This window comes from Maylandia zebra, linkage group LG11, assembly GCF_041146795.1.
Source record: "Maylandia zebra isolate NMK-2024a linkage group LG11, Mzebra_GT3a, whole genome shotgun sequence".
In the NCBI taxonomy this organism is placed as follows: Eukaryota; Metazoa; Chordata; class Actinopteri; order Cichliformes; family Cichlidae; genus Maylandia; species Maylandia zebra.
The window spans coordinates 29,704,834-29,730,275 of NC_135177.1; the positions used below are offsets into that span (position 1 = coordinate 29,704,834).

The 25,442-nt window shown below is 38.0% G+C and overlaps 1 protein-coding gene across 1 annotated transcript; it reads right to left on the reverse strand.

Moving 5' to 3' along the window:
- Positions 1-982: 982 nt before the first annotated feature.
- On the reverse strand, positions 983-25,298 carry nagpa (N-acetylglucosamine-1-phosphodiester alpha-N-acetylglucosaminidase). Its single transcript, XM_004551082.6, has 12 exons — positions 25,123-25,298; positions 21,221-21,426; positions 20,770-21,037; positions 18,481-18,620; positions 16,225-16,333; positions 12,561-12,689; positions 12,183-12,388; positions 10,882-10,929; positions 10,417-10,545; positions 8,099-8,230; positions 4,178-4,259; positions 983-2,115 (listed from the first exon to the last, which is right to left on the reverse strand). The coding sequence occupies exons 1-12, from the start codon at positions 25,203-25,205 to the stop codon at positions 1,854-1,856; spliced, it is 1,794 nt and encodes a 597-aa protein (XP_004551139.1). The 5' UTR covers positions 25,206-25,298; the 3' UTR covers positions 983-1,853.
- Between the last annotated feature and the right edge of the window lie 144 nt (positions 25,299-25,442).

A 25,442-nucleotide genomic window follows, 5' to 3' on the forward strand; every position in this document is an offset into this window, starting at 1 on the left:
CTTACTTTTCCCAAACAGCCAACTGAAGTCCCTTCTAGAGCTAATTCCATGCAAACACAATCTTTATATAACACAGGACACTAACACAACCGTGTTAGCATGCTGACAAGATGATTTTACTTTTTGGCTAATGTTATCGTATACCAGTGAACCTGCAAACTCCAGTGCTGAACTGAAAACTGCAGTTCCCTCTGATGGCCACTTGAGGCTGGCTCCAGAAGACTTTCATGTTAAAATTCCCAATTTTACAACATTAAAAGCATTTTTAGCTCCGGATCAAATCATCGAACTGGATCTGAACTGAGTACTGTTGGTACTTTTGTATAAATTCATGCATGCTATTGGATAATATGGTCTCTTGTGAGATAGAGTCTGTCCAAAAAGTTTGCACTTCAGATTTCGTGAGAAAAGCTTTAGTTTAGTAAAGTTTGTTAATTAGCAGTAATTAGTGGATTTCTGTTTCAATGTATTACAGTTTACAGATACAGTTTGCTAACCAAGCCTGCTTGCTTACAACTTAGTACCATAACGTCTTGTCTAAATATGATTGGTTCAGACACCACAAAACCAACAAGTCAGTGGCCAAAACACTATTGTTAAAGCCTGGTAATGAAGAATCTAAAGACCAGTTGCTATAGTACCAGCACAAGTTAAAACTCAAGATCTTTTTGCTAGCTTACTCAGAAGCTTTAAAACACATCTCACTGTGTTTGCAGCTAGATTTTCTAAAAGGTCAACTCTTTTAGTCATTTATTTTTCCTGACAACTGTAGCAGTCAGTCTTTATGGTGGTGTTTCAGTTAGCATACAATATTAGTACACTACTATGCTAAATGCTAACGCACCGACCAGATGACGTTGCTTTTGCATGATGGTGCTGTTTGAGTGCAAGAGCAGCGAGTATAATGGCCCCGACAACTGTGTTAGGTTGAAAGTGAACATAGAAAGAAAAGTAAATGATTTCTACTTTGAACAACCAAAACTGAATCGTGATATTTACTTTATTTCGCTTAAAACAAAAATAAATCATCTCATAAATACACTCTGGGTGTCCGATTATGCTTATAAATGACATGGTAATAATTTTCTTAATAACATTTAATATAAAATTGGCACCTTTCTACACAGAAATTCAAAGGGATTATTCACATTTATCTCATAGATATCTGAAATTCAGACATGGAGCTCAGTGCAAATTGAGTAAACTCTATCATTTTGTTTAAAAATTGTCTGATTGGACCACATTTTGCTTGGAACATCAAACGTTTTCATCTTCGTCTTCTTCATCCGATTACATTGCAACACGCGGAAAAGTTTGTCCTATCAGGAATCAGTATCATAAAGTAAGCTCAACAGTCTGGGAGTTCTTTGGTTACATAGCTTCACTGATCTTAAAAATATTGCTGATGCGTTCAAATTAAATCTGATTCTAAAAAGTCAGCTATGAAAAAATATCCATCTGTTTTATACTAAGTGGAAAGATAGTTAACTGACATTTAAGTGAGATAACCCATTAATGCGATCTTGTAATACAGATTCCTGACAGGAGTTTAAAGTTCTTCACAACTTGAAAAGTTGTGGTTTTGCTGGAGTTTAGCTGGAATGGAGACATTCAGATTGCTGATCAAGTTTCATAGCTGTAAACAAAAACCTTAGGCATGTATGTGGGTTAAAGACTGCAATAAAGCTGTTGTGCTTTGTCCTTTAGTTTCAGTTTCATTTTATCAGGAGTGTTGATAGAAACCTGTCATTGATAAGAAGAGCAAATAAAGCAGAGGATTACAGAGTTCAGCGTTATCTTTTTGTGCAATAACTGTCTTCACTCACTATCCTTGGTCCTCTTGACAGCTACGACTACCCTGAGTGTGAGGAAGACCAAATTTCATCCTGAGAGTCTGAGTCCTCCAATTGAAGATCCTCTTTCTCAGCTCTCTCAGTGTTGCCTCTGGCACATGAATTGACTCTGTTGATGTTGTTCAGAGGGACGTACGAATAATCCTTGCGCTCGGGAAAGTGAGATGCCACTGAAACGGCACGGCACGCCTGTACGAGGTGAACCAGCAGGCTGGCTGAGAGGACAGTAGCCAGGGTGAAGGTGATGATCAGCCACGTTCGCCTGAGGAGTGGAGGAGGTTAGATCATTTCAATGATGAATCCAGAAGCCACATGTATCAGTACAAAGCACTCACTGCCTTACTGTAATGAGAGCAAGCAAGGTTTCCTTACAGTGTGCCTTCATTTTAAAACTGGATTTTACTGAGTGACTGAGTTCAATAATGTCCACAGCTGTATTTGCACTTGTGCAGTTTCTCCTTCTCCTACAACTTTAAACAGCTTTTCATACAGGAACTGACCCACTTGTGTGGCAGGGATAATATAAAGTTGTGGGAAATATGTGCATGTTTTTTTTTTAAACATCAAATGTTTTGATTTTTAGGTTCCACTTTTATAGTATTTTATAGTGAACCGCTAACAGTCCTACAGTAGGAAGATTTACTGCTGCAGGGAGATTTAATGCCCAAAGTGACAATGGAAACAATGTAGCTGATGGACATCAGTTGGGAAAACTATATTTAGACTATTTTAAAACATTTACTATATATAAAGACAATGTTATGGGTATGCTAAAGAGAAAAAGAGCCATTAAAAATTACGTGTTCCTGAGTGTTGGTTAAAAACCAAATCAGTTGCTAAAATAGCTGCTTTAGGGTTAAAATGTATTTTTCCAATGTATCTCATTCCTTAACCAATTTGTTAGCCTTCTGTTTATGTAGAATATGTAGAATATAGTTTATCATTTCCTGAAGCAAATACAAATACTTTTCCTTGTCTGATAGTAAGTAGTGAGAGGAAAAAGCAACAAGCCGTGAGAAGAAGTCTGAGACATTTCTCACATGTGGCACACAACATGAGATAGTCTGCTAAGGGTTTCTTCTGACCACTAGAAACTTTCTGTCAGTACTGAGGCAGTTGCCTGGAGGAAGCTGCGTGCAGGACGACTGCTCACTTGCTTTAAAAAGCTACTTTCAGCTGCCTTCTTATTCACAAAGAGGTCACCATCATGTGGAGCTCTGCATGTTAACAAATGTTAACAAATTTCCCACGTGTGGGACTAATAAAGGTTATCTTATCTTATCTTATCTTTGAATTGGCAGATTTTTACACTATTTGTTAGAGGCAGGTTAAAAACTGTTTAATATTCAATAAGACTGTGCATGAGATTAGCATATATCTAATCAGTTTAAGTGCCAGACTGAAAAGTTGGTGGTATTATTGTTACCGTGGTCTTGAGTCAGTATCTCCTTCACATGCTTGTTTGGATGATAAGGGACAGAAACAGTTAAAGATAACAGAGCTCCACCTACTTTGTCGCAGCTGATCAATCCCTGCCTGAAGTGGGAGTTGGTTTTGGAAAGTTACAAGAAATGAATGACAAAGACAGCCCCATCTGGAAGGCCCTGGGGGAAGGGGATTTCAACGCTGACATGCACTTTGACTACTGCTGAATATAACAAATTGGAACGTGTCCAATTTTTTAACAAACACTGTTTAAAGGGATTAGTTCTTTTTAAACGTGTCCTTTCCTACATAAGTGACCAAACATTAGAAACCATAGCAACAACTAACAATCCCTCACTTCCATGTGAAAGGTAATGAGGCCAGTGAATGCATCCCACCCCCAGAGTGTCTTTTACATGCCTTGTTTACATGTAAAAGAGAGAGTGTGAGAGAAAAAGCCAAATGCGGGTCTGGGCTGCTTCAGATGTTTTCTATTATTATTAAACTGAACTACAGTATTTAGAGCAGAGGGAAAAACTGGATCACTTATTAACAGGATCTGTAATTTTCTGTATACATAGCAATACCATATATACATGGAACATGGCCAAAGCCTTAGATTTCACAAACAGCTTTTTAAAAGCTCTTGGTTCTGTGTGCAGCCAGTGTGAGTGAATAAGAATTCTTGAACCTCATTCCCATTCATATTCCTTCTTATTTAACACATTAATACTACGTCGAGAGCTGAAATCAATGCTAAAAATGGTATCAAAATGGCAAAATGTAACCACTTTATTTTTTAAAAGGGAGACAATTTATTGAAAAGACCTCAAGATGCACAGCAGGGTAAAAGGTGACAGGGGAGGGTGGGTTAAGGTTGTGTGATCTTTGACACTTACTCCGTAAAATAAGGCCGCTCTCTGTAAGCGTCTTCTTCTCGCCTCCAAGATATAAACATCTTTCTAGCCAGGCAGTGTCCAGCTATGGTGAGGTGAGGAAAAAGAACAAGAGATAAATGACAGAGGACACTGACTGTGGCTGGTCAGTGTTTTTAATCCCATCCTGCATGAAAAGGTAATTTTCTAACCCAGACTTCAGCCACAATTACACTGGCTGCTCCTCCTGTAATTGAAATCTCCTCCACAGCCAAACCTTGGATTTCAAATTGGTGTTTTTCCAAATAGAGCAGCATGGCCTACTTTTATATCAGCTCTGTGTGAAATTTAACCTACAGGCTGTCACCATTAAAGGGAAACTGGAGTAGTTATTAGCAGCTCAGGTTTCCAGCGCAGTTATAGATATTCAGACTATCACTGATATAGTTGGACATGTAAATTAGTAATCAGAAACTAAGGCAAGAAATCAAAGATAATTATATGCAAGTCACACTAAATTTTGCCAACTTGTTACTCTTAGAAAAAGGATTTCTGAATAAAGTCTCCCACGCCTGTGCACCTCTGGGGAGAGGTTTATGTTTCTGTGTTGGCTTTGTGCACACGATGCCTGCTACAGACCTCATCTCATAAGTTATTGTTGGATAAAATATTGCATGGACCAATGAGTTAAACTGCTTAGAGAGATGTATTTGAATATTAATTTACTACGTCTTTAAAACTGATATCATAAGTCAACTTTGGAAAATGTTAACAGAATCAGGTGAAGACAGTATTTAAAGCTTCACTTTCTCCCATGTAGCACACAGCTTTAGATGTGTTGTCACGAGACTGAAAACACTGGAGCGATGGATAGTTAGAGCATGCAGTTAGGAAGGTAGGAAGGCCATTTGGAAGTTATGAATTATAGGTTTGTGGTTTGAACTCATACAGCGGTATCCGAGATCATTTTTTCTGTTTTTGTTGTTCCTATTAGAAACATAACAGAAGCAGTAAAAAACAAGTCTATTTATATCATGATGTAAGTAAAATATCAGACCTGTCAGGCCACATAAACAGTGCTTTAGGTCACAAAAAATGGCGTTCCTGAAAACTCGTTATAGGGTCAAGATTTTCAGAAACTTGTTCTGCAATGACATCATGTAACATCAAAGGTGTGTGGCTTTATCACATTTTTATGCTTTTTTTTTTGCTTTTGTGCAATGGCGGACATAGACAAAATACTTTTTCTGTTAACGATATTATCTGCATTTTTCTAAGCATGCGGACACATGCGCACAAATGCAAATCTCGCTTCTTCCTCTATGCACTGTCTTTTGTTTATATAATAACTTCCTGCCCCAGGCGTCTGATTGGCCAGGATTTCTATACAGTTATGGTCATATTACCATCTGTTGCTGCTATGGTATGCTCTTCACAGCCCTTGACACTGTGTTTTAATATGTTCGTGTGGGTGGAAATATTTTTCAAAACGATGCTTGAGAGGATAGGATTTAAGGAAAAAAAAGAAAGCTGAAAACCCCCCCACAAAAAAACAACATCAATGATAATAATAACATTAAAGGGTATAATGTAATACAAGTAGAGTGCAGAGTGGAATTAAAGCCTCTTTTAAATAAACAATGATTGAACATTACTAACTTTTATGAGGATATTCACTGTACTAGTTTTGGCTACATGTACCTAATATTCTGAAAACAGATTGTAGAGCAGAAAGACATAACCGTATGAGTTACAGTGGAAAGTTTTGAGAGCTGACATGCAGGTGAGTAACATTTCCAGTCCTCCCAGATGAGCTGACACGGTGCTCCTCTGTTTAGACAGACGGCAACAAAGACAGAGCTGCGTCTACATCTGCTCTCTGCAAATATTGAATCATTTGCTCTTGTGAGAATATGCACACTTCAACACAATGATAAACACCATCTCTGCCTTTTCTCCTCACGCACACACATACTGAAGCTGATTTACATAGTGTCACATTACTTTAGTGTCTCCTCTCACACTGACTGTTTTTCCTCACACATATTCTCTCACTTTCTTACACTATGTTTACTATGTGAGTATCTCACCCTACTTTAAGGAGATGGGATAGAGAATGACTGAATCAACAAATGGAAATATATTTGAAACAAAGTAGCCACATTAACCAGCTGTAAGGACTGAGAGCTGGTTAATGTGTACATGTGTAGTGCTTATGGGCAGCAGGCAAATCAGTATTTAATATCTGCTCAGCTGTTTAACCCTTTAAGACCTACCATAGAACCAAGTTCGCCAGAGCTTATATTATATTTTTACATGCTGTGGAGCCATTTTTGGGAGCATTTCAAGTTGCTATACATCAATACAACCATTATAGCCCAAACTTTAATAATATGTCTGCATTAGGTGCATAGTAATTACATAAATTGCAAAAAAGTGCAATAAACTACAAAAAAATTGAAAATCGTTTTTGTTTTTTTAACATATATTTCTAGTTAGAGAAATTTAAGAGGCTTATCCCTCAAAACTGTAAATACAAAAAAGTTACACAAACTAGTTTCCCACCACAGGAAATTTATTTTGAGTGTCTTCATAGTTTTATTTTTGAAATACACCAATTTTTATATACTGCAGGAAAAACGAAAATAAATATTATAGTGCAAATTTGCAAAATAACAGCATATGCATCAAAATAAACTATTTCCAGCAGTGCAATATGAGTCCTAAGCATCCCAGAAACGACACAGAAAGTCATAAACTCAAACATAACTTTTTAAAACACATAACAAGTAAAACACAAGCTCATAAGGGCCCGATCGTAAAAAACTACATTTCCGCAAAATGACGTCACTTCCGGTTTCGGGCAGGTCATGCGGTCATGTGATAGTTCGCGCTGATGGACGTAGGAAGTGTTACAAACAGCTGATGGATCGGCGAAGCGTGTTTCTGGAATATCATGTTTTTGTTGCTGCAAGTGATTTTTATGCAGTTTTTGCAAAGCTATATGTGGAAGGAAACTGTGACCTAGGACAAGCTGATGGCATAAGATGTAAGTACAACTCCTCCAGTTTCATATGCAAAAAAATTATTGTGCTAGCTTAAGTGGTTGCAGAGCTACCGGGATTTAAAAATAGTTACGCAAAACAGAGCGTGCCCGCTCCGATCGGCTGTAAAGGGTTAACAGGAAAAAAAAAAAGAAAGAAGAAAAATGTAAATGAGAAACACCACAGTGGGACTTCAGTTGCACTGAAACACAGTACAGATGACCACATTTTGAAATGTGATACAGTGAAACAGCAAAGTATGTTAGACAAAAGATTTGGTCTCCAACCCTGTGGAACTACATGCTTTAAAAGGTTGCTACTTGCTGTGATTTGGTCAGAAGGCATCTATTAAATAATACTTTAGTCTTTAATCTTTCTCCTCTCTTGTATGCTGGCTGTGAATTTTGCCCAGAAGAAAGCAGGCAAAGGAGATGAAACTGAGTTATTTGCATCTTGTTTCACTTCAAATTCTCTACAAAAACAACCATAAATGTTCCTGCTTTCACAACTAGCGGCATAATTAATAATTAAATATGGTGTAACAAACAGGCTAGGGATGAGGGAAAAGGAAGGAACAGAGGCGCTGTGCATAGAAAAAAAAATTCAAACTGTTCATTCACGTGAAAACCCCTGCAGCTAATCACCAGCTGCATGAGAGCTTAAGGACAGGGTTTCGTTCATCTCTTTACCGCTACCATCAACCACCATATGACCCTGTGTGTACAAGCAGTATGTGTGCCTATATATGGGTCTGCACAGGAGTTATTGCAGTTTTGTAACAACTTTGTTTGCATTCTTTTTATTTCAAGCAGTTCTTTTAAGTTTACTTTATGCTTTACGTAGCTTTAAAACAAAAAAAAAATAATTTAGCTTGGTTAACTTTAATAACCTTGGTCTGTACCTGTGTGTAAGGTGTAGTTGGTGCTTCCTGGCAGTGTGGTGTGGCAGCTTCCTGTTTGTGGGTCACATGGACACCGATCCTCACATTGACACTCATGAGCGCAGGACAGACCGTAGAAACCCAGAGGACACACTGAAAGAAAGAAAAAAATGAAGTGAATTTACATTTTTTAATATTTAAATAAAGAACAAACAAATTTAGCAAACTAAATGGTTCATTTTGTGACTGAAATGGTCGTCAAGTTGATTTTTCTCTGTTTCTTTTCAATCAAGTTTAATCGTCGGATCTTTTAAATAAGTTCTGAAAAGTTTTAATACCCGTTTCATTTTTACAGCCAAAATAAAAGCATGAATGAAAACAAAAAGGTTATTGAGTGACTTCACTCAGACTTTTTTTGTGATACACCTGTTCAACTGCTCATTAATACAGATATATAGTCAGCCAATCACATGGCAGCCTCTCAGTCCATTTAGACATGTAGACATGGTCACAACAAGCTGCTGAAGTTGAGTATAAAACTGAGTATAAGAGTAGGGAAAAAGGCAGTTTGGTGCCACACTGGTGGATTTGCATATTTCAGAAAGAGCAGATCTGCTGGGATTTTCCCACACAAACATATGGTTGTCTGCTTTACAGAGAATGTTCTGAATATGAGAAAATATCCAGTTAGCAGTAGGGCTGGGCCATACCATACTGTTCACAGTAATACCGGTATAATGTTGAGCAACGATAAGAAAATGAAATATCGCGATAGAATATGGGTAAAACGCGCATGTGCAGCGCCTTTGTTTTCATACGCACATGGCGGAGAATGAGAAGGACGAAAGCGGATCATTGAATGAAACGGATGAACCAGAATTGGTTTGTAAAAATGTTGCAACTTCAGTGGTGTGGAACTGGTTTAGCTTTCGTCTGTCAGAAAGCTAAACAAAGCACTATTTTTGGTAGAGCATGCTAGCGGGCTGTCGTTAGTACCGTGTTCTTTTGAAAATACGGCACACTTAAAATCAATCCTTTTATTTTTCTGAAAATCGACAGTGCCCCTGTATAATCCAGTGGGCCTTATGTATGAATTCTGTTTGTGTTTACTGACCTCGAAATGATTTTATGTGGTACACGGCGCTCGAAAAGCTGTCAAATGTTTTAGTACGACTTTGCTAAGCTACGAAGCCGCACCACTTGATGGATTGTTGGAGCATTACGGCTATCTTAGGCAGGAGCCTCACGAAGTGATACGTACTGTGCTTCAACATAATATTACCGTATTGTGTGTGCATAACCTCTTTTTAAAGTTTTGTGGATATTATACATGGTTATGCTGAGGATATGTCAGCCAACTTCCACTGGAAATGCCTTTTGGTTAAACTGTCAGCAAGGAATTTGCATTTGCACTGTTATATTTTTATATAACTTTAATGCACATAAAAAACAGCTGCTTGTTTAAGTGAAAATACATTATTAGTGCAAAAAAAACCATCAAAGTTGAGGAGTTGTAAAGTATTTTGTCTAGTGTCAATTATATTGTCAGTTATATCGTTATCGCAAATTTTCAAATGTATATCGTGATAAATATTTTTGGTCATATCGCCCTGCTCTAGTTAGCAGTGGTTCTCTTTTTGAAAATGCCTACTTGATGCCAGATATGAGAGGAGAATGGCCAGAGTGCTTTGAGCTGACACAAAGGAAACAGTAACCCCAATCACCACTTTTTGCAAGCAAGGTTTTCAGCAGAGCATGTTTGAATGTTCAAGAAGTCGAACTCTAAAGCAGACGTGCTACGGCAGCAGAAGACCACATTGGGTGCCATTACTCCTCCCAAGGAGAGGAAACTGTGCCTACAATTTACACCTTCTCACCAAAATTGGACAAATGCTGCCTGGTCTGATTATTTTTAGTTTTTGCTGTTACATTTGGATGGTAAGGTTACAATTGAAAGCATGAATCCATCTTGCATTATATCAATGATCTCTATTTCTGGTGGTGGTGTAATGGTGTGAGGAATATTTTCTTAACACACTTTTGGCCCCTTCGTACCTGACCATGCCTTGAAGACCATAGTGTGATCCACATGTGACACATAATACTAACTTGTATTAAGTGGTGTGAATTCTAGCCAACACAGCAAAGGTTTAGTTAATGATTTCCTTCTACAGCATAAATAAAAATGGATGGAAATCAAGTTGCAGTTCAACACATGTGACAGAACATACATGCAATAGTTCAACACAATAGTAAAGAAAATCCTTTTATTTCCACTAAAATTCCGAGTGACTTTCAACAGGTCCGGGTGAAGTGACATTTAGCATGCATAGCTCTACCTTGCTCACAGTAGTTGCCATGGAAACCTGGAGGGCAGGTGCAGCGTCCGTGGACGGGGTCACAGGAACCGCCATTAACACAGGAGCAGGTCTGATTGCAGCCGTCACCATAGAAACCAGCGAGGCACTCTGCAAACAAAAAACAAAACAAAACAACAGAGACATTTCATGTAAGGAGCGTGTTTTATTTTTGTGTCACAGGACAGCAATCAAACAATGTGTGAACATACATACACATTTAAACAAAATATAACACAAATGAAAAAAAAAAAACAACATGTAAAGGTGCAGTGGGATGACCAACAGACCCACACGGGTGGGAAAAATGCCACATTTAATCAAACCATAACTCACCATTAGAGGCTGGTGTTGGTGAAAGTTAATGAGGTTGCGTATGTGTATAGAAGAACAAAAACATGTGTTTGCATTCTTGCGTACGTGTGACTGGATGAGGCTTTTGATTACCTTGGCTGCAGTTCTTTCCTCTCCAACCAGCATCACAGACACAGCCATCTGCAACACAGATGGAACAGACAGAAAGACATGAATCACAGAGGACAAACAATGAGTCAACAATCAGTGGGGAAAACAAGAAGTTTGATCTTTCACTTATAATACCCCCTCTAGGCAGGCTTGAAATATAACTGTAAATACTGTGCTGCTCTACGCTTCCACCACTCAAGTCAAACTGCAGTTTGTATCCAATTCTGGAGTTTGGAGCATGTCTTTGCACATTGAGCTGACAATCATTGTCAGCTAGACCTCACATCTGTTAACTTGAGTCATCGGACTTCTTAATTATGTTTGTGAAGTTTGGACTTCAGTTTTGAAATTCTACATTTTATTAGTCTGTTACTTTGCACTACTTAGCTGATATCCATGTCTGCGGATTTCAAAAGTACTGTTTATTGTGGCAGCTTGCCAGCCAAGCTTACTAGCGTTTGCTGGTAACTTAGCACTCAACCCTCTTGTCCATATGTGGTAACTTCTGGGCCCAAAATACTCAAATAGCAGCAGCCAAAACGGTAAGACTGAGGTATCAAAATGTGAACAACACAAGCTAAAAAAAAGTAGGTTTTTAACAGTGTTTTTAAATGATTAAGAGACTGGGCAGCACTTATGTGAAAAGGATTGTTGTTGCAAAGATTAGAAGCCACCATTGAAAAGGCTATCACCTCTGATTTTAAGCCTGGATCTATGATATCAAAGACCTCAGTGCTCAGCTAGGATTTTGCTGTCACCAAACCACTGACACTCTTAAAAAGAAGCAATCAAATTTTAAACTGGATCCTGAAATGGACTGCAAGTCAGTGTAAAGAGGTCAGTATAGGTGTAATGTGTACACCTATCTGTAGGTCCTCTAAAAAGCAATGAAAGGAGATGTTGTTTTTTTAAAAATGGACCCCAAGAGAAGCATATATAAAATGAAAAAAAAATGGAGAACCCTTAGGTATTCCTCAACCAAGTGGGGACACACATAATGAATACTGTCCTAAATGCACAGGGGAACTCCTATCTGACAAATATGACTGGAAATTTTTAAAGGCTGTACTCTTAATACCCAGACATTGGACAAAGATTACTCTTAAACCAGCTGCAACTGCACTAAAAGCTTTAAAACTCAAATTTTAGAGGAACTTAGAGTGCACTGATGTCAAATTCAGTACATCACTGATGACATGTTTACAGGGCTAAAGGTTTAGAATTACTGTACTATAAGTAATCCTGCTATTTTGCTTTATCTTTACCAGCACTTTCATACTTACTGGCGGTACAGATGCCATGGGGTCGGCAAGCTGATGGCTGACACACCAAAGAGTCACAAGCAGCACCCTGCCAACCATCATGACACAGACAGTGTCCGTCCACACAGTCACCGTGCTCGCTGCAGTTTGCTGGCTGGCATAGTCTTTTATGGATACACAAGATGGTGGAGACCTTTCGCTCACAGCGCCACATGTTATCTGAAATACTGGGAGGGAAGGAGATGTGTTGACAGCATGGAAGGACAGAAAAAAGTCTATTAAAAAAATCAATCATTTATTAATTATCATGTACACCTATATGCACACTTTAACATTAAATGTTGGAGAATAAAAAAGTAAGTGTAAAGTTTCACAAGTGTGAAGGGACAACTCACTCACCAATGATCAGATGGATAGCTGGCCAAAACGCCATTTTTAACATAGGTGGCAGATCCGCCCCCATCCAGATTAATGGCATTGATCACTCCATGCTCCTTCAGGAAATCAGCCATCTCCCAAAGACTCAAACTGTGTTAAAAAAAAGCAGCACTGAAAAAACTGAAGACAAACACTGTGGCCATAGAAATGTTGAGGACTTTAGTCATACTGGCAGCATGTCAGAATCAGTGATTGCCAAACAGCCTGGTGCATCTGTTACTGTTCTGTCTGTCTACATTTATTTGGTTCTGTGTTTTGTGTTTGTAATTATGTAACTACCATGTTTCTCTCACAAAATCTTGTGCATGAGTCATTCAGCTTTGTGTATTGTATGGAAACAAACTTGCATGGGTGTTGCATTAGCTTGGGCTATAAATTCCTTGGTATATGCTGCTGTACATTGCATACTTATCCCCACATACAAAAACAATAAAACAAAACAGATATCCATTTACAAGAATATCTCAAATAACTGTATACAAACATTCATAGTCCTCGGAAGGTGAATCCTACTGACACACAGGTAAAAGCTTCACGTGATAAAAAGATCATTTTTGGAGCAGATACAAGGTAGTGCTGACATTTTGCAAAAATGTCCCACAGATCACCTCTCATGGTTGGATATGAATTGCTGGCAATGTGGATAAGTGGCAAGCTTTGGTCAAATATCATATATTTCAGACAGTAGAAATTACCTCTAAAAGTTATCTAAAAGCTTAGTCTCCAATTTGTCTTTTGCAAACAGTGTTTTTGATCTTGATTCTGTATGATGTCAACAAGGGGAGGGGGATATACTTAATATGGTCACCTCAGGTACATGGTAGCTCTGGGTGTGTGTCTCCACAGAAGCCCCCCTCTGTCATTTAAATCTTTTTTGAGAGGCAGTCATGCAGAAGACAACAGGCCTAAATACACAGTGTCCTTTAAAGGAGAGGAGCTATCATGGTTTGCCTCAGACAGAAGATGACCTGGGGCCCTGCACCAAAGTCCATTATTTTCCACTGTGAATGATGCAAGCAACTCTAGCGGAGTCACAGTTTGCCACAGGTTTTCATGTGTCACCTGCCTGCCAAACTTAAAAAGAGTGAGTCTTTTCAAGGATTCAAGGGTAGAGAAGAAAAGAAAGGTGTGGGATGCTGTAGATGACGTAACTTTAAAATTGAAACTGTGACAATAGATGACAAAACCTCATCTCAGTAGTCTGGCTTAATTTTTGTTTTGTTAATCTAAATGGAATGAAACAACCATTAAACTCTGCAAATAATTAAGATTATGCAGATTAAGATAAAAATGATAGTCCCTGAAGAGAAATATGTTCTTGATCATGAGAGCATGCAGACCTGCCTGTGTCAGAATTAATACAAGAAGAACAAATACCAAAATATATTGTTTTTCATTTACTCAGTATGACTTACCATCATCGTGGTTACAATGGCACTATAATATGAGAAATAAAGTATATACAAAACACAAAATCTTCAAAAGCTAATGAGTCAAAAACACTGCAGTCAAATATTTTCATGTTGTTGGCATTTTACTTTATGTTTGGGTTTGTCTGGCCAAATTTCTAAAACAGACGCCTGATTATTTCACCAATCGCATGTAGATTAGGCTAAAAAGTCCAAAAATGGCCACTGTACTGTGGATAAGTGGTTCTTTGCAGTTAAGATGTCTCACAATTCAATGCTAATCAATGCATCACATAATGAACACAGAATGATTAATTAATTGTGAAAATAATCATAGATTAAGTGTCTGACTGGCTGATCATCTACGGCAACCTCCACTAGAATTAGTTGAGAATTTCAAAGAACTAGCATGTCGTTCATGGAAACTAGAGGTCAGTTTCTGAGGTCACAGCTTCCTTCGACCTGACTTTTTCATGTTTTATTGAGTGGGAGGTGGCCCTATATTGAGCAGAGATATACAGAGGGCAGCAGACATGTTCAGATGTGTCCGATTGTTGTGCTTTTCAAACCCCGATCATAAACACAACAATAGAATATCTGAAGTCAGTGCAGGTCTGTGGGGTCACAGCACTAAAGGTGGAGGGAAAATTAGATCAATGCAATTGATTGGTGGAGTATCTAAGAGGGTTGAGCTAATATAAGCCTGATAGTGTTATCGGATCTCTGTTTACCAAAACCCCTGTTTACTACATTCACTGTCAGCTTTTTATTTTTCAGCCTCCAAATGACCTCGACCTGCATTAGTCCATCATCTTGTTGTTCAATGCTGTTGTTATTGATTAAACTAATCTATAATTAACAGCTATATTTTGAAACAACTTTATATATTTTTTTTTGCATCTTGTGAAAATATCATTTCTCTGCAGAGTTTGTGGACACATTTTTACTGTTGCTGCTTCTAAAAAAAAAAGATGTTTTGTTGTCAAAACAAACCTACAAGACAGGAAACAAGCAGGTCGAAAAAGCTGTGTGTTCATGTGTGTTTTGTGTGTTTACGCTTGAGCATCTGTTTACATTTGTGATGTGTCTTCTTAAGCCTTTTCCCACCAAAATACCTGTGGGGGTTTTGTGTGCGCTACGAGTTCAGGAGCCATCCCTGAGGGTCTTCTTTCTTTTGTTTTTTTTCCTGGGGGAGGCAAAAGCAGATCTAATCGTTTGTAGGCTCTGGAAACTGCTGTTCAGTGCTAACTTGGCTGTTTCTGCTCAAAGCTGATTGGCCATTTCTGAACCTTTTGTCCTTGACGGCCAGAAGTCTTCACCTCTTCAACCTCGCCATTAACAGTGTGAAGTTTTACTGACTGACAACAAAACAACAATGCAGCAACCTTGCCTACATTTATAAAACCCGGTGCTGTACCCTGGTGTTGTGACAATAATTCCCTCCATTGTTCTCATTGTTTTTATGGTTTAAAAAAAGAAAGTCATCAGAAAATAAAAACTGATTAGTAGGATGTTGCTGCAAAATGTTTGCAATACCTTACAGCCAAACCAGTACCTGTTGTGAAAAGTTTGAGAGGGTCTTAGGGCTGCTCACTGAGCCCAGATCAGCCAAAATGTCTTTGTTAGACGGTCGTTAGGTAATTTGTCTTGCTTATTCTCTGATATTTCCTGACCACAACAAGGAAGCTGCCAGTGTTAGGCTGTAGATGCTTGTGTCACAAGATCAACAAAAGATAAACACTGATGGATTAAGTTTGGTGTTGGTATATAACAAATTTTAAAGATTCACTTTTTTCAAGGTTTTAAACATCTTTAGAAAACCAGCAAGTGGAAAACAGCCAACATGTCATTTTCATGGTCATGTCAAGTCTTTCAATGAGCTGAAGTAAACTGGAGACATTCCAACGTACATGGAGGTTGTTTTTCTCTTCACTGTGTGTGAAATCGGTTCCTGGATAATAAATTCCCACTTGGGACATCCTGTGTTGACTCAAAAACCAGTGAATCACTTCAAGCTAACAGGATAAATTGACTCTTTTCTTACATTTACACCCGTGTTTGCCGTTTCTTTTCTAATGGTTGGAGTAGATAGCTTCCCACTCACTGTGTGTAATTTTAAAAACAAATTGTTTCAATTTCATCACTACTTCTTGCTTCAAATTTCTTAAAAAGAAAACAGCATTGTAAACATTGTTTATCACCTTTCCTTTTCTTACCCTCGTGCTTTTGTCTGTCCATCAAAATGAAACAGGATTAACCTTCCCTCTGCATCGTGGCCCACTGCCGTCCTCGCTGAAACTACATCCACAAAAGTGCGGAAACCCCCTGTGAAAATATGAGAAAATGCTTTTTTAATTATGATGTACGATTAACAGTTCAATAAAACCTGTTAAATCAAACTGTCTTGAATTTATCCCACCATAGAACTCAGGATCTACAGAAATGTGCACACCAGTATGAACCAGTTATTCCAGATTAGGAGTTTTGTGATTAATTAACTCAATATTTTGTCTTTTTTATGCTGACCTCACATTTGGGAATTTAAAGTCTAACACCTTTTCCTAACCATGCCTTTACATCCAAATGATGCATTATAAAGACATGACTCAATAATGCCTCAGTGCTGCTATTTCAAGCTAATGGCTGATTTAAACTTCTGCAGTGAATGCTTGTAGAGCCTACAATGTAATATGTAAGTCCCCAGCGTTGCTGCTGGCATTTATGTTTGTGCTTGGTGCATTATGTGTCAATTACCTTGTGGTCATGTCCCTGTGTTTTATATTCCCTATTCCCTCCTGGGTCCCTACTCTTTGTTGTTTTTGGGGGCCAACATACTTTTCCCTCAAGTTCTACCATTCCTTTGTGCACCCCTCACATCCATACTGACAGTTTCATCAATGTCCTTTCAGGAATTTGCTGACATTTGTGAGTCCTTATGTTGAAGCTGACATTAATATTCCTTATAGTGAGATGATGATTGTTTTTCTCTCACTGATAAATTCAAAAACTGCAGTGAAAATTAGCCAGAAATGTGTTTTAATCATACATCCCCAGTAACAAGACCAAACATTTAACCGAACGAATGAAGAAAAAGCAATTACCTTTATTAGAATGACCAATAAAATTTGATAAAAATATTATTTCAATGTTGTGTCTTTGCTCCAAAACAATGTTTAAAATCACTTTTTGTTTCAGTATGGTTCGATTGAAGAGTCAATCCAGGGTGCCAGTTCAGTTCAGTAAAGTTTTAAATACTGTAATCAACTGTTGGCTACAGGAACAAGGCAGCAGCTATTGAGACAATAAGGTCGTGACCTTTGAATTTTTTTTCTGGGAGCCAGGTGCTCCAACACTTAAGGTTGCTGTAAGTGTTCCCTATACACAACTAAATTAAGGCAAGCTGCATGACATTGATGAGTAATGTGGCTTTTGGCCATTACATTTAGTCATTACTAATATCTATCAGTCAATACTGAGAACTACTACTTATTCCAGCTAGCTGGTACACAGAGACATATTGTACTGGCTGTTAATGGGCAACACATGAAAGGCTGCACCATGTCTCTTGCACTGCTCTATATTTTTCCATGTTATAAATTCAGCCTTGAAAACATGTATGGGTTGATAGATAAGGCTAAATAAGACAAGATAAAAATTACTTTAATAACGACTATAGTGGCTTAGGATTAGTTTGCTCTTTGTGTAAGACAAATGACTCTAGACGTGTCATGTTTATCATCTGGCGCCATGCCACACCCCCCGTGTTAGTTCAGAGCTAGATTTAGAAAACCTGGGTCTACACACATGATAGCAGCTGTTAATTTTAGTGAAGACAGAGAGTGTAAGCACAGACAATGTAAAAGAATTAGCTGTCTATAAATGTAAAGACATTGTGGGCATTATGAACAGGCCTCTGGGTTATGCCAGTACTGAAGCACTCTAGCCAGTTAGTTACTGAATCTGATTGAATAAGCCCCAGACAATTCCAAGGTCAGAGAAAATGATGCTGGACAAGCAGAGAGTAATCTAAAATAAATTACCTCCAAATGAACTCTGTTTTTTTTTTTTTTAACTGAAATCCTGAGAAATGTTTTTTTATTTTATTTCTTCATTTTTTTTTGGGGGGGGGGGTTGGTTACTGACAGGCTGGATCCTTTTATGTAACAGTTTAACGTAACCAAAAATCTGGGTCAATACCGGTCCTAATATCAAATTTTCACTATGCAAGTATCGTGGAATAAGACTTTACAGATAATATCGCAATATCCATATAAGATTTAAAAAAATTCTACCAGTCAGAATCAACCTTTACTTTTATTTGCTTAACTTCAGTCACCATCAATATCAGTATACCGTGACAAGATTTATAAATATCTCTATTTCTCAAATCCTAAAATCTTACGATTGAAAACCTTTATACATACATGTGGTCAAAGAAATGAATCCAGCTGGATGTGGATTTGCATCATTACCTGTTTCCTGTGTCTTGTTGCACTCGGCCTCAATGCTCTCATTGATGTAAATCTCGCCGTTTCTCAGTAACCACACCACCCCGCTGACTAATTGGACAAACGGATTGGACTGATCCAAAACGTCATCCTGAGATAGATACCTGAACGGTAAGAGGGGAGAAAGGAATTCAAAAAATATATAAATAATAAAATAAATATAATACTACTGTAGTACATATTATAATTTCATGTTTCTATATTTGATATTTGTGGTGATAAATAATGCTGGTAGGTAATCCTCTACTTTAGTCCAGGCTGAAATGTCTGACATCAATTTGCACAGTTTTTTATGCACCCCAGAGAAAACAAAGAATATTTTTTTACTTTTGTGTTACAACTACTAACAAATCCTCTTTTTTACCACTTTAGGTTCAGGCAGCTTTATTAACTTTAACAGCATTTCTGTTAACTTAGAGGGATAATGTTAAAACAGCATAGCACGGTGGTTCCCACATTTGTACTCGCTGTAGCTGTTTGATGCGTCTCTTAATAAAAATAAAAAAACCACACAACCCACACACAGATATCAACACTTCAGTTATCTAACAACATATTAGTCATAGCAAACAGCTGTTTGGACTCTGTACTTGATTTAGTTTAGTAGACCAAAGCTACTGAACTTTTGGACACTGTGTCTACAAAGAAAAACTGAGCTCGGCTCCATCTGGAGGAGTAAACAGCCCAACAGTCACTTCAAACTAGGACCCAAAACTGTCATTTTGTGGGCGAAGCAATGCGTCCTATTTTAAATCAGAGGTAGGTTTATTATGAGCTCGACTGACAGGTCATGGACGGCACAAAGGGCCCAAGCAGGACTGTGAGCAGGTTATTTTTTTACTGAGGTGCACTCGCTCCCTGGGAGTGTGACCGACGACACAAACCACATCATGTTGCATCATGTGCATTTCTGACCTCAGTTATCAAACAAACAAGTTACATAGAGTACTTCATGGTTTAAAGATAGACGATGAGCAGATGTTTTGTTTTTGTTCATCGAGGAAAATGTGGTGGCTTCACATATGAGTGTTATTTAACTTCTAGTTCAATTTTAATGTGATTCTCTTTAAAGCATTAATGTAAAGATATGCAGTTTTCTTTTTCTACAACAATTTGATGATAGTTTAATGCATTTCCACTGATTTAACATGCTACAATGATAAACACTAGTTAGATCAGTGAGTGATTCAGACATGAGCTCATCTTCTTTTGTTTTTCACATTAAAAAAGAGCAGAGGTTATAAGCTTATGCAAACAGGAAGTCACTGTATTGCAAATGTGCATTACTTGGGACAAAACCTGAAAAGAGGCCAGTATCAGAGGCAGAGGTGAGAAGATATTTTAGTGCCATGATGTCAGGTACAGTTAAGAACAAAGAGGGAATGGAAAGAGGTTTGTTTTTATTCACGGTGTGGTTTCTGGCTGTTTGAAAACACTGATGATACAAACTGTGAAAGTGGGCTGTACCTTGTAAAAATAAATGCTGGCTTGTACGTTGAATATTGTAATCTGAGAGCTCAATCTAGCAGTAATTCTACAATTATTGGTAACTTCACAGCGTGTCTTCTGTCCTGTCTCCCTCCCTTCACCCCCCCTAACTGGTTGCAGCAGATGGCTGCCCCTCCCTGAGCCTGGTTCTGCCAGACATTTCTTCCAGTTAAAAGGGAGTTCTTCATTCCCACTGTTCCCAAGTGCTTGCTCATACCAGGATGTTTGATTGTTGGGGTTTTCTCCATATTATTTTAGTGTCTATGCCTTTAAATATACAGCACCATGAGGTGACTGTTGCTGTTATTTGGTGCTATATATAAAATTGGATTGACACGAACATTTGTTACTTTAATTCTGCATCTTTTCTTTTTCCTTTGTTTTACAATTTTTATCTTTTTAGGAAAATATCCAACAGTCAGCCATATAAAGCACAGATGCCTGACAGAAACGGTACTTGAGACACACTTGACAGAGGAGAAAACGTGCTGTCTGGAAAATAAAAACATACTGATATGTATGATCACACTTCTTAAAAGGTTTGACTTTTTTTGCCTCCTTGCATACTGTGTGTAATATGCTGTTTAAAGGGTGTTTAAAACTGCATATAAAACATTACCTCACCTTGGATCATGTCTGTTCATGCAGATATCTTTGAGTATTTGGATGAACTCATCCTTTGTCTTTGGGGCTATGATCTAATGGTGAATCAACAATCACTGAAACGGATTTCTCTGTTTTACATTTTCAAGCCGCATTTCTTACCCAAACACTAGGCTGCCGTCTTTTCTGATTCCAAACTGGGCATTTTGCAGTCCTCCACTGTCCCGCACCACCCTGCTGTTGCTCACCACGTTTCCCAGACACTCCCTTGTTACTGTATTGAAGAAACCAGCATTTTGCGCATACAGGCACTCAGCCGCTTCAGCCGTCTCTCGTACTGTTGCCCTCACTCTCATTTCGCAGCCGCCTGGCCCCCCTGGCTCCAACACGGACACCGTCCTCAGGGGGTCGTTGACCACTGTCATGTGTCCTGGTAAGAAAGCCGCAGCAGGATGAGGTGAAATTGAATCTTCAGTGATATATAATAAAGGATTCTTGCCAACACTTTGAGATGAAGGTGGGCGAGTACAGAAGTAAAAAGAGGGATCAATAAATCAAACACCAGAGATTGATATTATTTTTTGTTCCTTTAACTTATGATGTCATCACTAACCATAAACAATTCTGGAGCTCCCCGGAATATTCGACACAAACAACTTGGTCTCAGCAACCGGCTGCCCGCTGCGGTTACTGGAGGCCCAGCTCTCATAGGTGGTGTTGCCATGAATGATGGGCTGACAATCCCTGACATAGCGATGAGAGTGGGAGGGGCCGTGGCCTTGTGTGTAGGGCAGCAGGATGTCATCGTCCATAGACTCTCTGCAACGAGAGAAGAGTTGTTGGTCTTAATTGAAAGTGACAAAAGTCAATTAGAAAGTGCCACCTGTGGCAGGTGTTGCATGCAAAAACATTTTGTGTGTGTGTGGGTGTGCCTTTGGTTCCAAGTTGCACCCAAGTGTTTGTATATTAGAACTCTACCTATAGACAGACAAAGGAAACACCCTGTCTCTACACAAAGGCCAATGTAGAAATAACATTTCTCAAGTGAACTTAGTAGATAGTTGGACAATGTTCCATCACAATTCTTTCAAGACTGTCTGGAGACTGAAAAAGGTTTTACTGGGGAAAAAAGCCAGATAAATGAACGGACCTGTTAATCCCTTCATTGATCTAAAGACATAACTGAATCTTTGTGTACGTTTGTGTGCAGAAATGCCAAACATTTTCTAGTTCCATCTTCTCACAACAAAGCTCTGGTGCTTTGCTTTGTCATATACTGCCAACCTATCACATATCATATTATTCTGGACAGTTTTTTGATCAATGCCAGCAAACTGAATATTACTATGGGTTCTTTGAGATTACAAGGGGCTCCATGCTTTTATAACCAAAACAATAATAATAAAAATAATAAAATTATTGAAATCATTAGTAATCATTAGTTAGTAGCCAACAAATATGTGTTAAAAACACACACCTCGACTAATATTAGATGCTGCAGTTTTGCTAGAAAAATAACAGCAACAAAAATAACAAATCCTGATATCCACTGCACCAACATGTAATGTCAATAAACCCTTTAGTAGCTCAGTGTGTCCCATTGGCTCTCTGTGAGGAAGAAAAACATTCCCACATCTCCAAAAATAAGAGCTACAAAAACCCCTTCCCCTTAGGGACGCTGTGGAAATAAAAACGCATTTGCGTGTTAATCTTTAAACAAATAAATCATGTGAGGACATATTTTAATGGAGAAAATTTCATCACAGCCTTAGCTGGTCAAATCACAGTTTCATCACATGAAGGAATGTGTTTTCAAAAGTGCTGAGTTGTGGTTTCTGCTCAGGGTCATGCAAAAATAGTCCATGCACAGCCTGTTTTTTTTCCTAAATCTTCAAAGATCCCATTATTACTTGAATGTTAAACTCTTACTCCTTAATTTGGTTTCTTAGAATTCTTATATTCTGAAGTATATATACAAAACAAATAACTTGTATGTATGCCCACTGCCCAGTAAGAATATTTTGGTTCTTTTTACTATATTTTTTTATTCAGGTTTCAATGAAACCAATAGCCTGATGGCCCAGAGCCAATAAAAACGATGTCACTGGCCAGCTGGCAGTTTTTCCACCATTTGGGAACTTTTGCTGTAGCCAGTATTTTTTCCACTAAAAGGGCCATAAATGTTCTTTCTCAAACCACCTGTTTGGACCTCCTAACATCTACCACTAGTTTCTTCATTAAGGTGTGTTTTATAGTGTCAATGCACAATAACATCAAGTTGTTTTATACTATAAGGTAAAGGTCCTGCAGTATTTAGGAGAAAACCCTAACATTTAAGCAACCACCTATCAGCAAACACTTTGAGATCGTGGAAAGGAAAAACCCCACGACCACTTGGGGAAGAGAAGAGAAAAAAAGCTAGTCCAACCTAGAATCTATTAACTAGTTTTCAGCTTAACACTGAGGCAGGATGTCTCTAATTTTAGAGATATTGCTTACATGAAAAAGGAAGACCTACACATTTGTTTAATGTGAGCACTGAAGGAGATATCCTGGCAATAAGATTTCTCACAGTGTTGCTAGGTGAGTATCTGGTTAATTACATCAGTTCTCTCTGAATTTAGGAAAAGAAAATTACAGGACATCCAGATGTTTATGTATTTAAGACGTGCCTGTAGCTTAAATGTGTTATCTGGCTTCACAGATAAATATAGCTGGGTATCAACTGCATAGCAAAGATTATGTATGCAGTATTACAAGCATGTATGGATAGTACTGCACATAGATATGTTTCAAACCATTCCAGTGCAGTTTCTTTTTAATAACAGCAGTATGTTCTAATCTCTGTAGTAAAACATTGTGGTCAGTGGATGCTGCAGTTAAGTCTAACAGGGCAAACAGAGTCCACTGCCCGAAGCATAGGAAAATAATTTGTAACCTCCACTAGTGCTGTTCCTTTGCTGTATTTAACTGAAACTCTAATAATATTATTTAACTATTTCTTGCAGATATCTTTAATAATAGTGTATTCGTAATACCAGTTGAGCTGTGCTAGGAATGTTTAGAACTACTAGGATTTATTGTATAACCAATATATAACCACTGCAACCACTAAACACAATCCTTTACTTCTTAATTATCAATATTAACATATAGAATATACAACTTTCTTATTGCAAATCAGTATGTGCATTCAAAGCAAAGGGGGTTCCATTTCAGAGAGTGTTTAATCTCAGCTGTTCTGAGTTAGTTTCATCTCATTAGGTGTAGAATACTGGCTTATATTTTGTTTGTATATTTTCTTACATTGTGAGTTCTTGTGCTTTGCACCTGTCAGCGCTGACGGACTCGTAATGTACTTGAATTTATATTGTACTTTTGTAGTCTAACTGACCTCAAAGATCTTCTAACAACAAGTCACACTTTTAACTATACATTTATATAACACTTTAATACATACACTTCATGTGCCTGTCAGTACAGAATTCCTACTTATTCAGACACATATGTATTTAGACAGTGGAAAGAAGCTAGGCTACCAAGAGAAAGCTCAGTACCTGTCAAGTTTTTTCCCTCAACCTCTGTAACTGCTGTCCCATAAAAAAAAAAAAAAAAAATACACATACATGATTGGTGAATCTAAAAACCATCTAAATAGATATGGGTCAAACTGACCCACATTTATTCAAAGAGTGGTGAGCCTCTGTGTACAAAAATTTGTAGCACCTGTACAATAGCACAAAACCTTAAATTATTGTAATTTTTGTGTATTTTGGTTAATTTTAGGAGAAGTTATAACGTTTCTGGCTAAAAGAATGACATTTAGGCTTTACTTGCTACTGTCAAATATCAAAACTGATCCAATTTAAGTTTCAAGTTTATAATACATCAGCGCCGTCTTGCGGCCAATAAATCCAACTGCGTCAACATTTTCTCCAACCGTCAACTTCCGTGTTAAATGAAACCAAAAACGTGACGGCTCGTCTTGTGACCAAAAGTTTGGGTTAAATAAATATTATGTACAGTTGCAATCACAGAAACACGGGAAAAGTTAAGTGTAAAGAACACTGTTAGTTAGTGAGAAGACATTCAATCGAGCCAACCACAAATGACTTACACGTGTTTGTTAATGCTGTTATTATTTATTATTAGATGTATTTAAATAAGCACATTAAATTACGTACTGTATTTGCGGTTACTAGTGAATAACCGCAAGAGTGAATAGTGAACTTTGGACTCTTCTGATAAGACTTTAAACATTGGACACTGTTACCCAACAGCTGGCAAGTGACCTTACCTAAGTTTGTATGCTGACGTGTAGGTAATTAAACACTGCACATTAAGTCAACTTCATCCCGAAATATCGTCAGCCACCTACCTCAAGTGATTTTTTATTTTACCAGAAAAAGAAAATGAAGAAGACACGTTTCTTTTAATCTTTATTCTTGGCTAACAACAGTTAGTTAGCAGTTGACTATATATAACAGTTAGCTCAACCAGGAAGTAGCGCCTTACCGGGTATTTGTGGTCTGGGACAGCCGGACACAGAGCCACAACAGCAGCCAGACACACGTACATTTCACCGACTGTGTTGCCATATGAAGAGGAAAATTAGCCTGTCAAACTCCTGTCTCCTCCTGTGGATCCCACATCCTTATCAAAGCCAGCAGAAAACACACGGCAAACTCCTTTTCCTGCTAAATTTCAAAATAATGGTTGCTATGTGGCACATCGTTGTCAGAAGAATAGATATGAAAGTTATTTCATGTCTATTTTGCAATATGTTCGTAAATCATTCAAAAACAAACAGAATCTCCCCTTATTTTAATCATCAA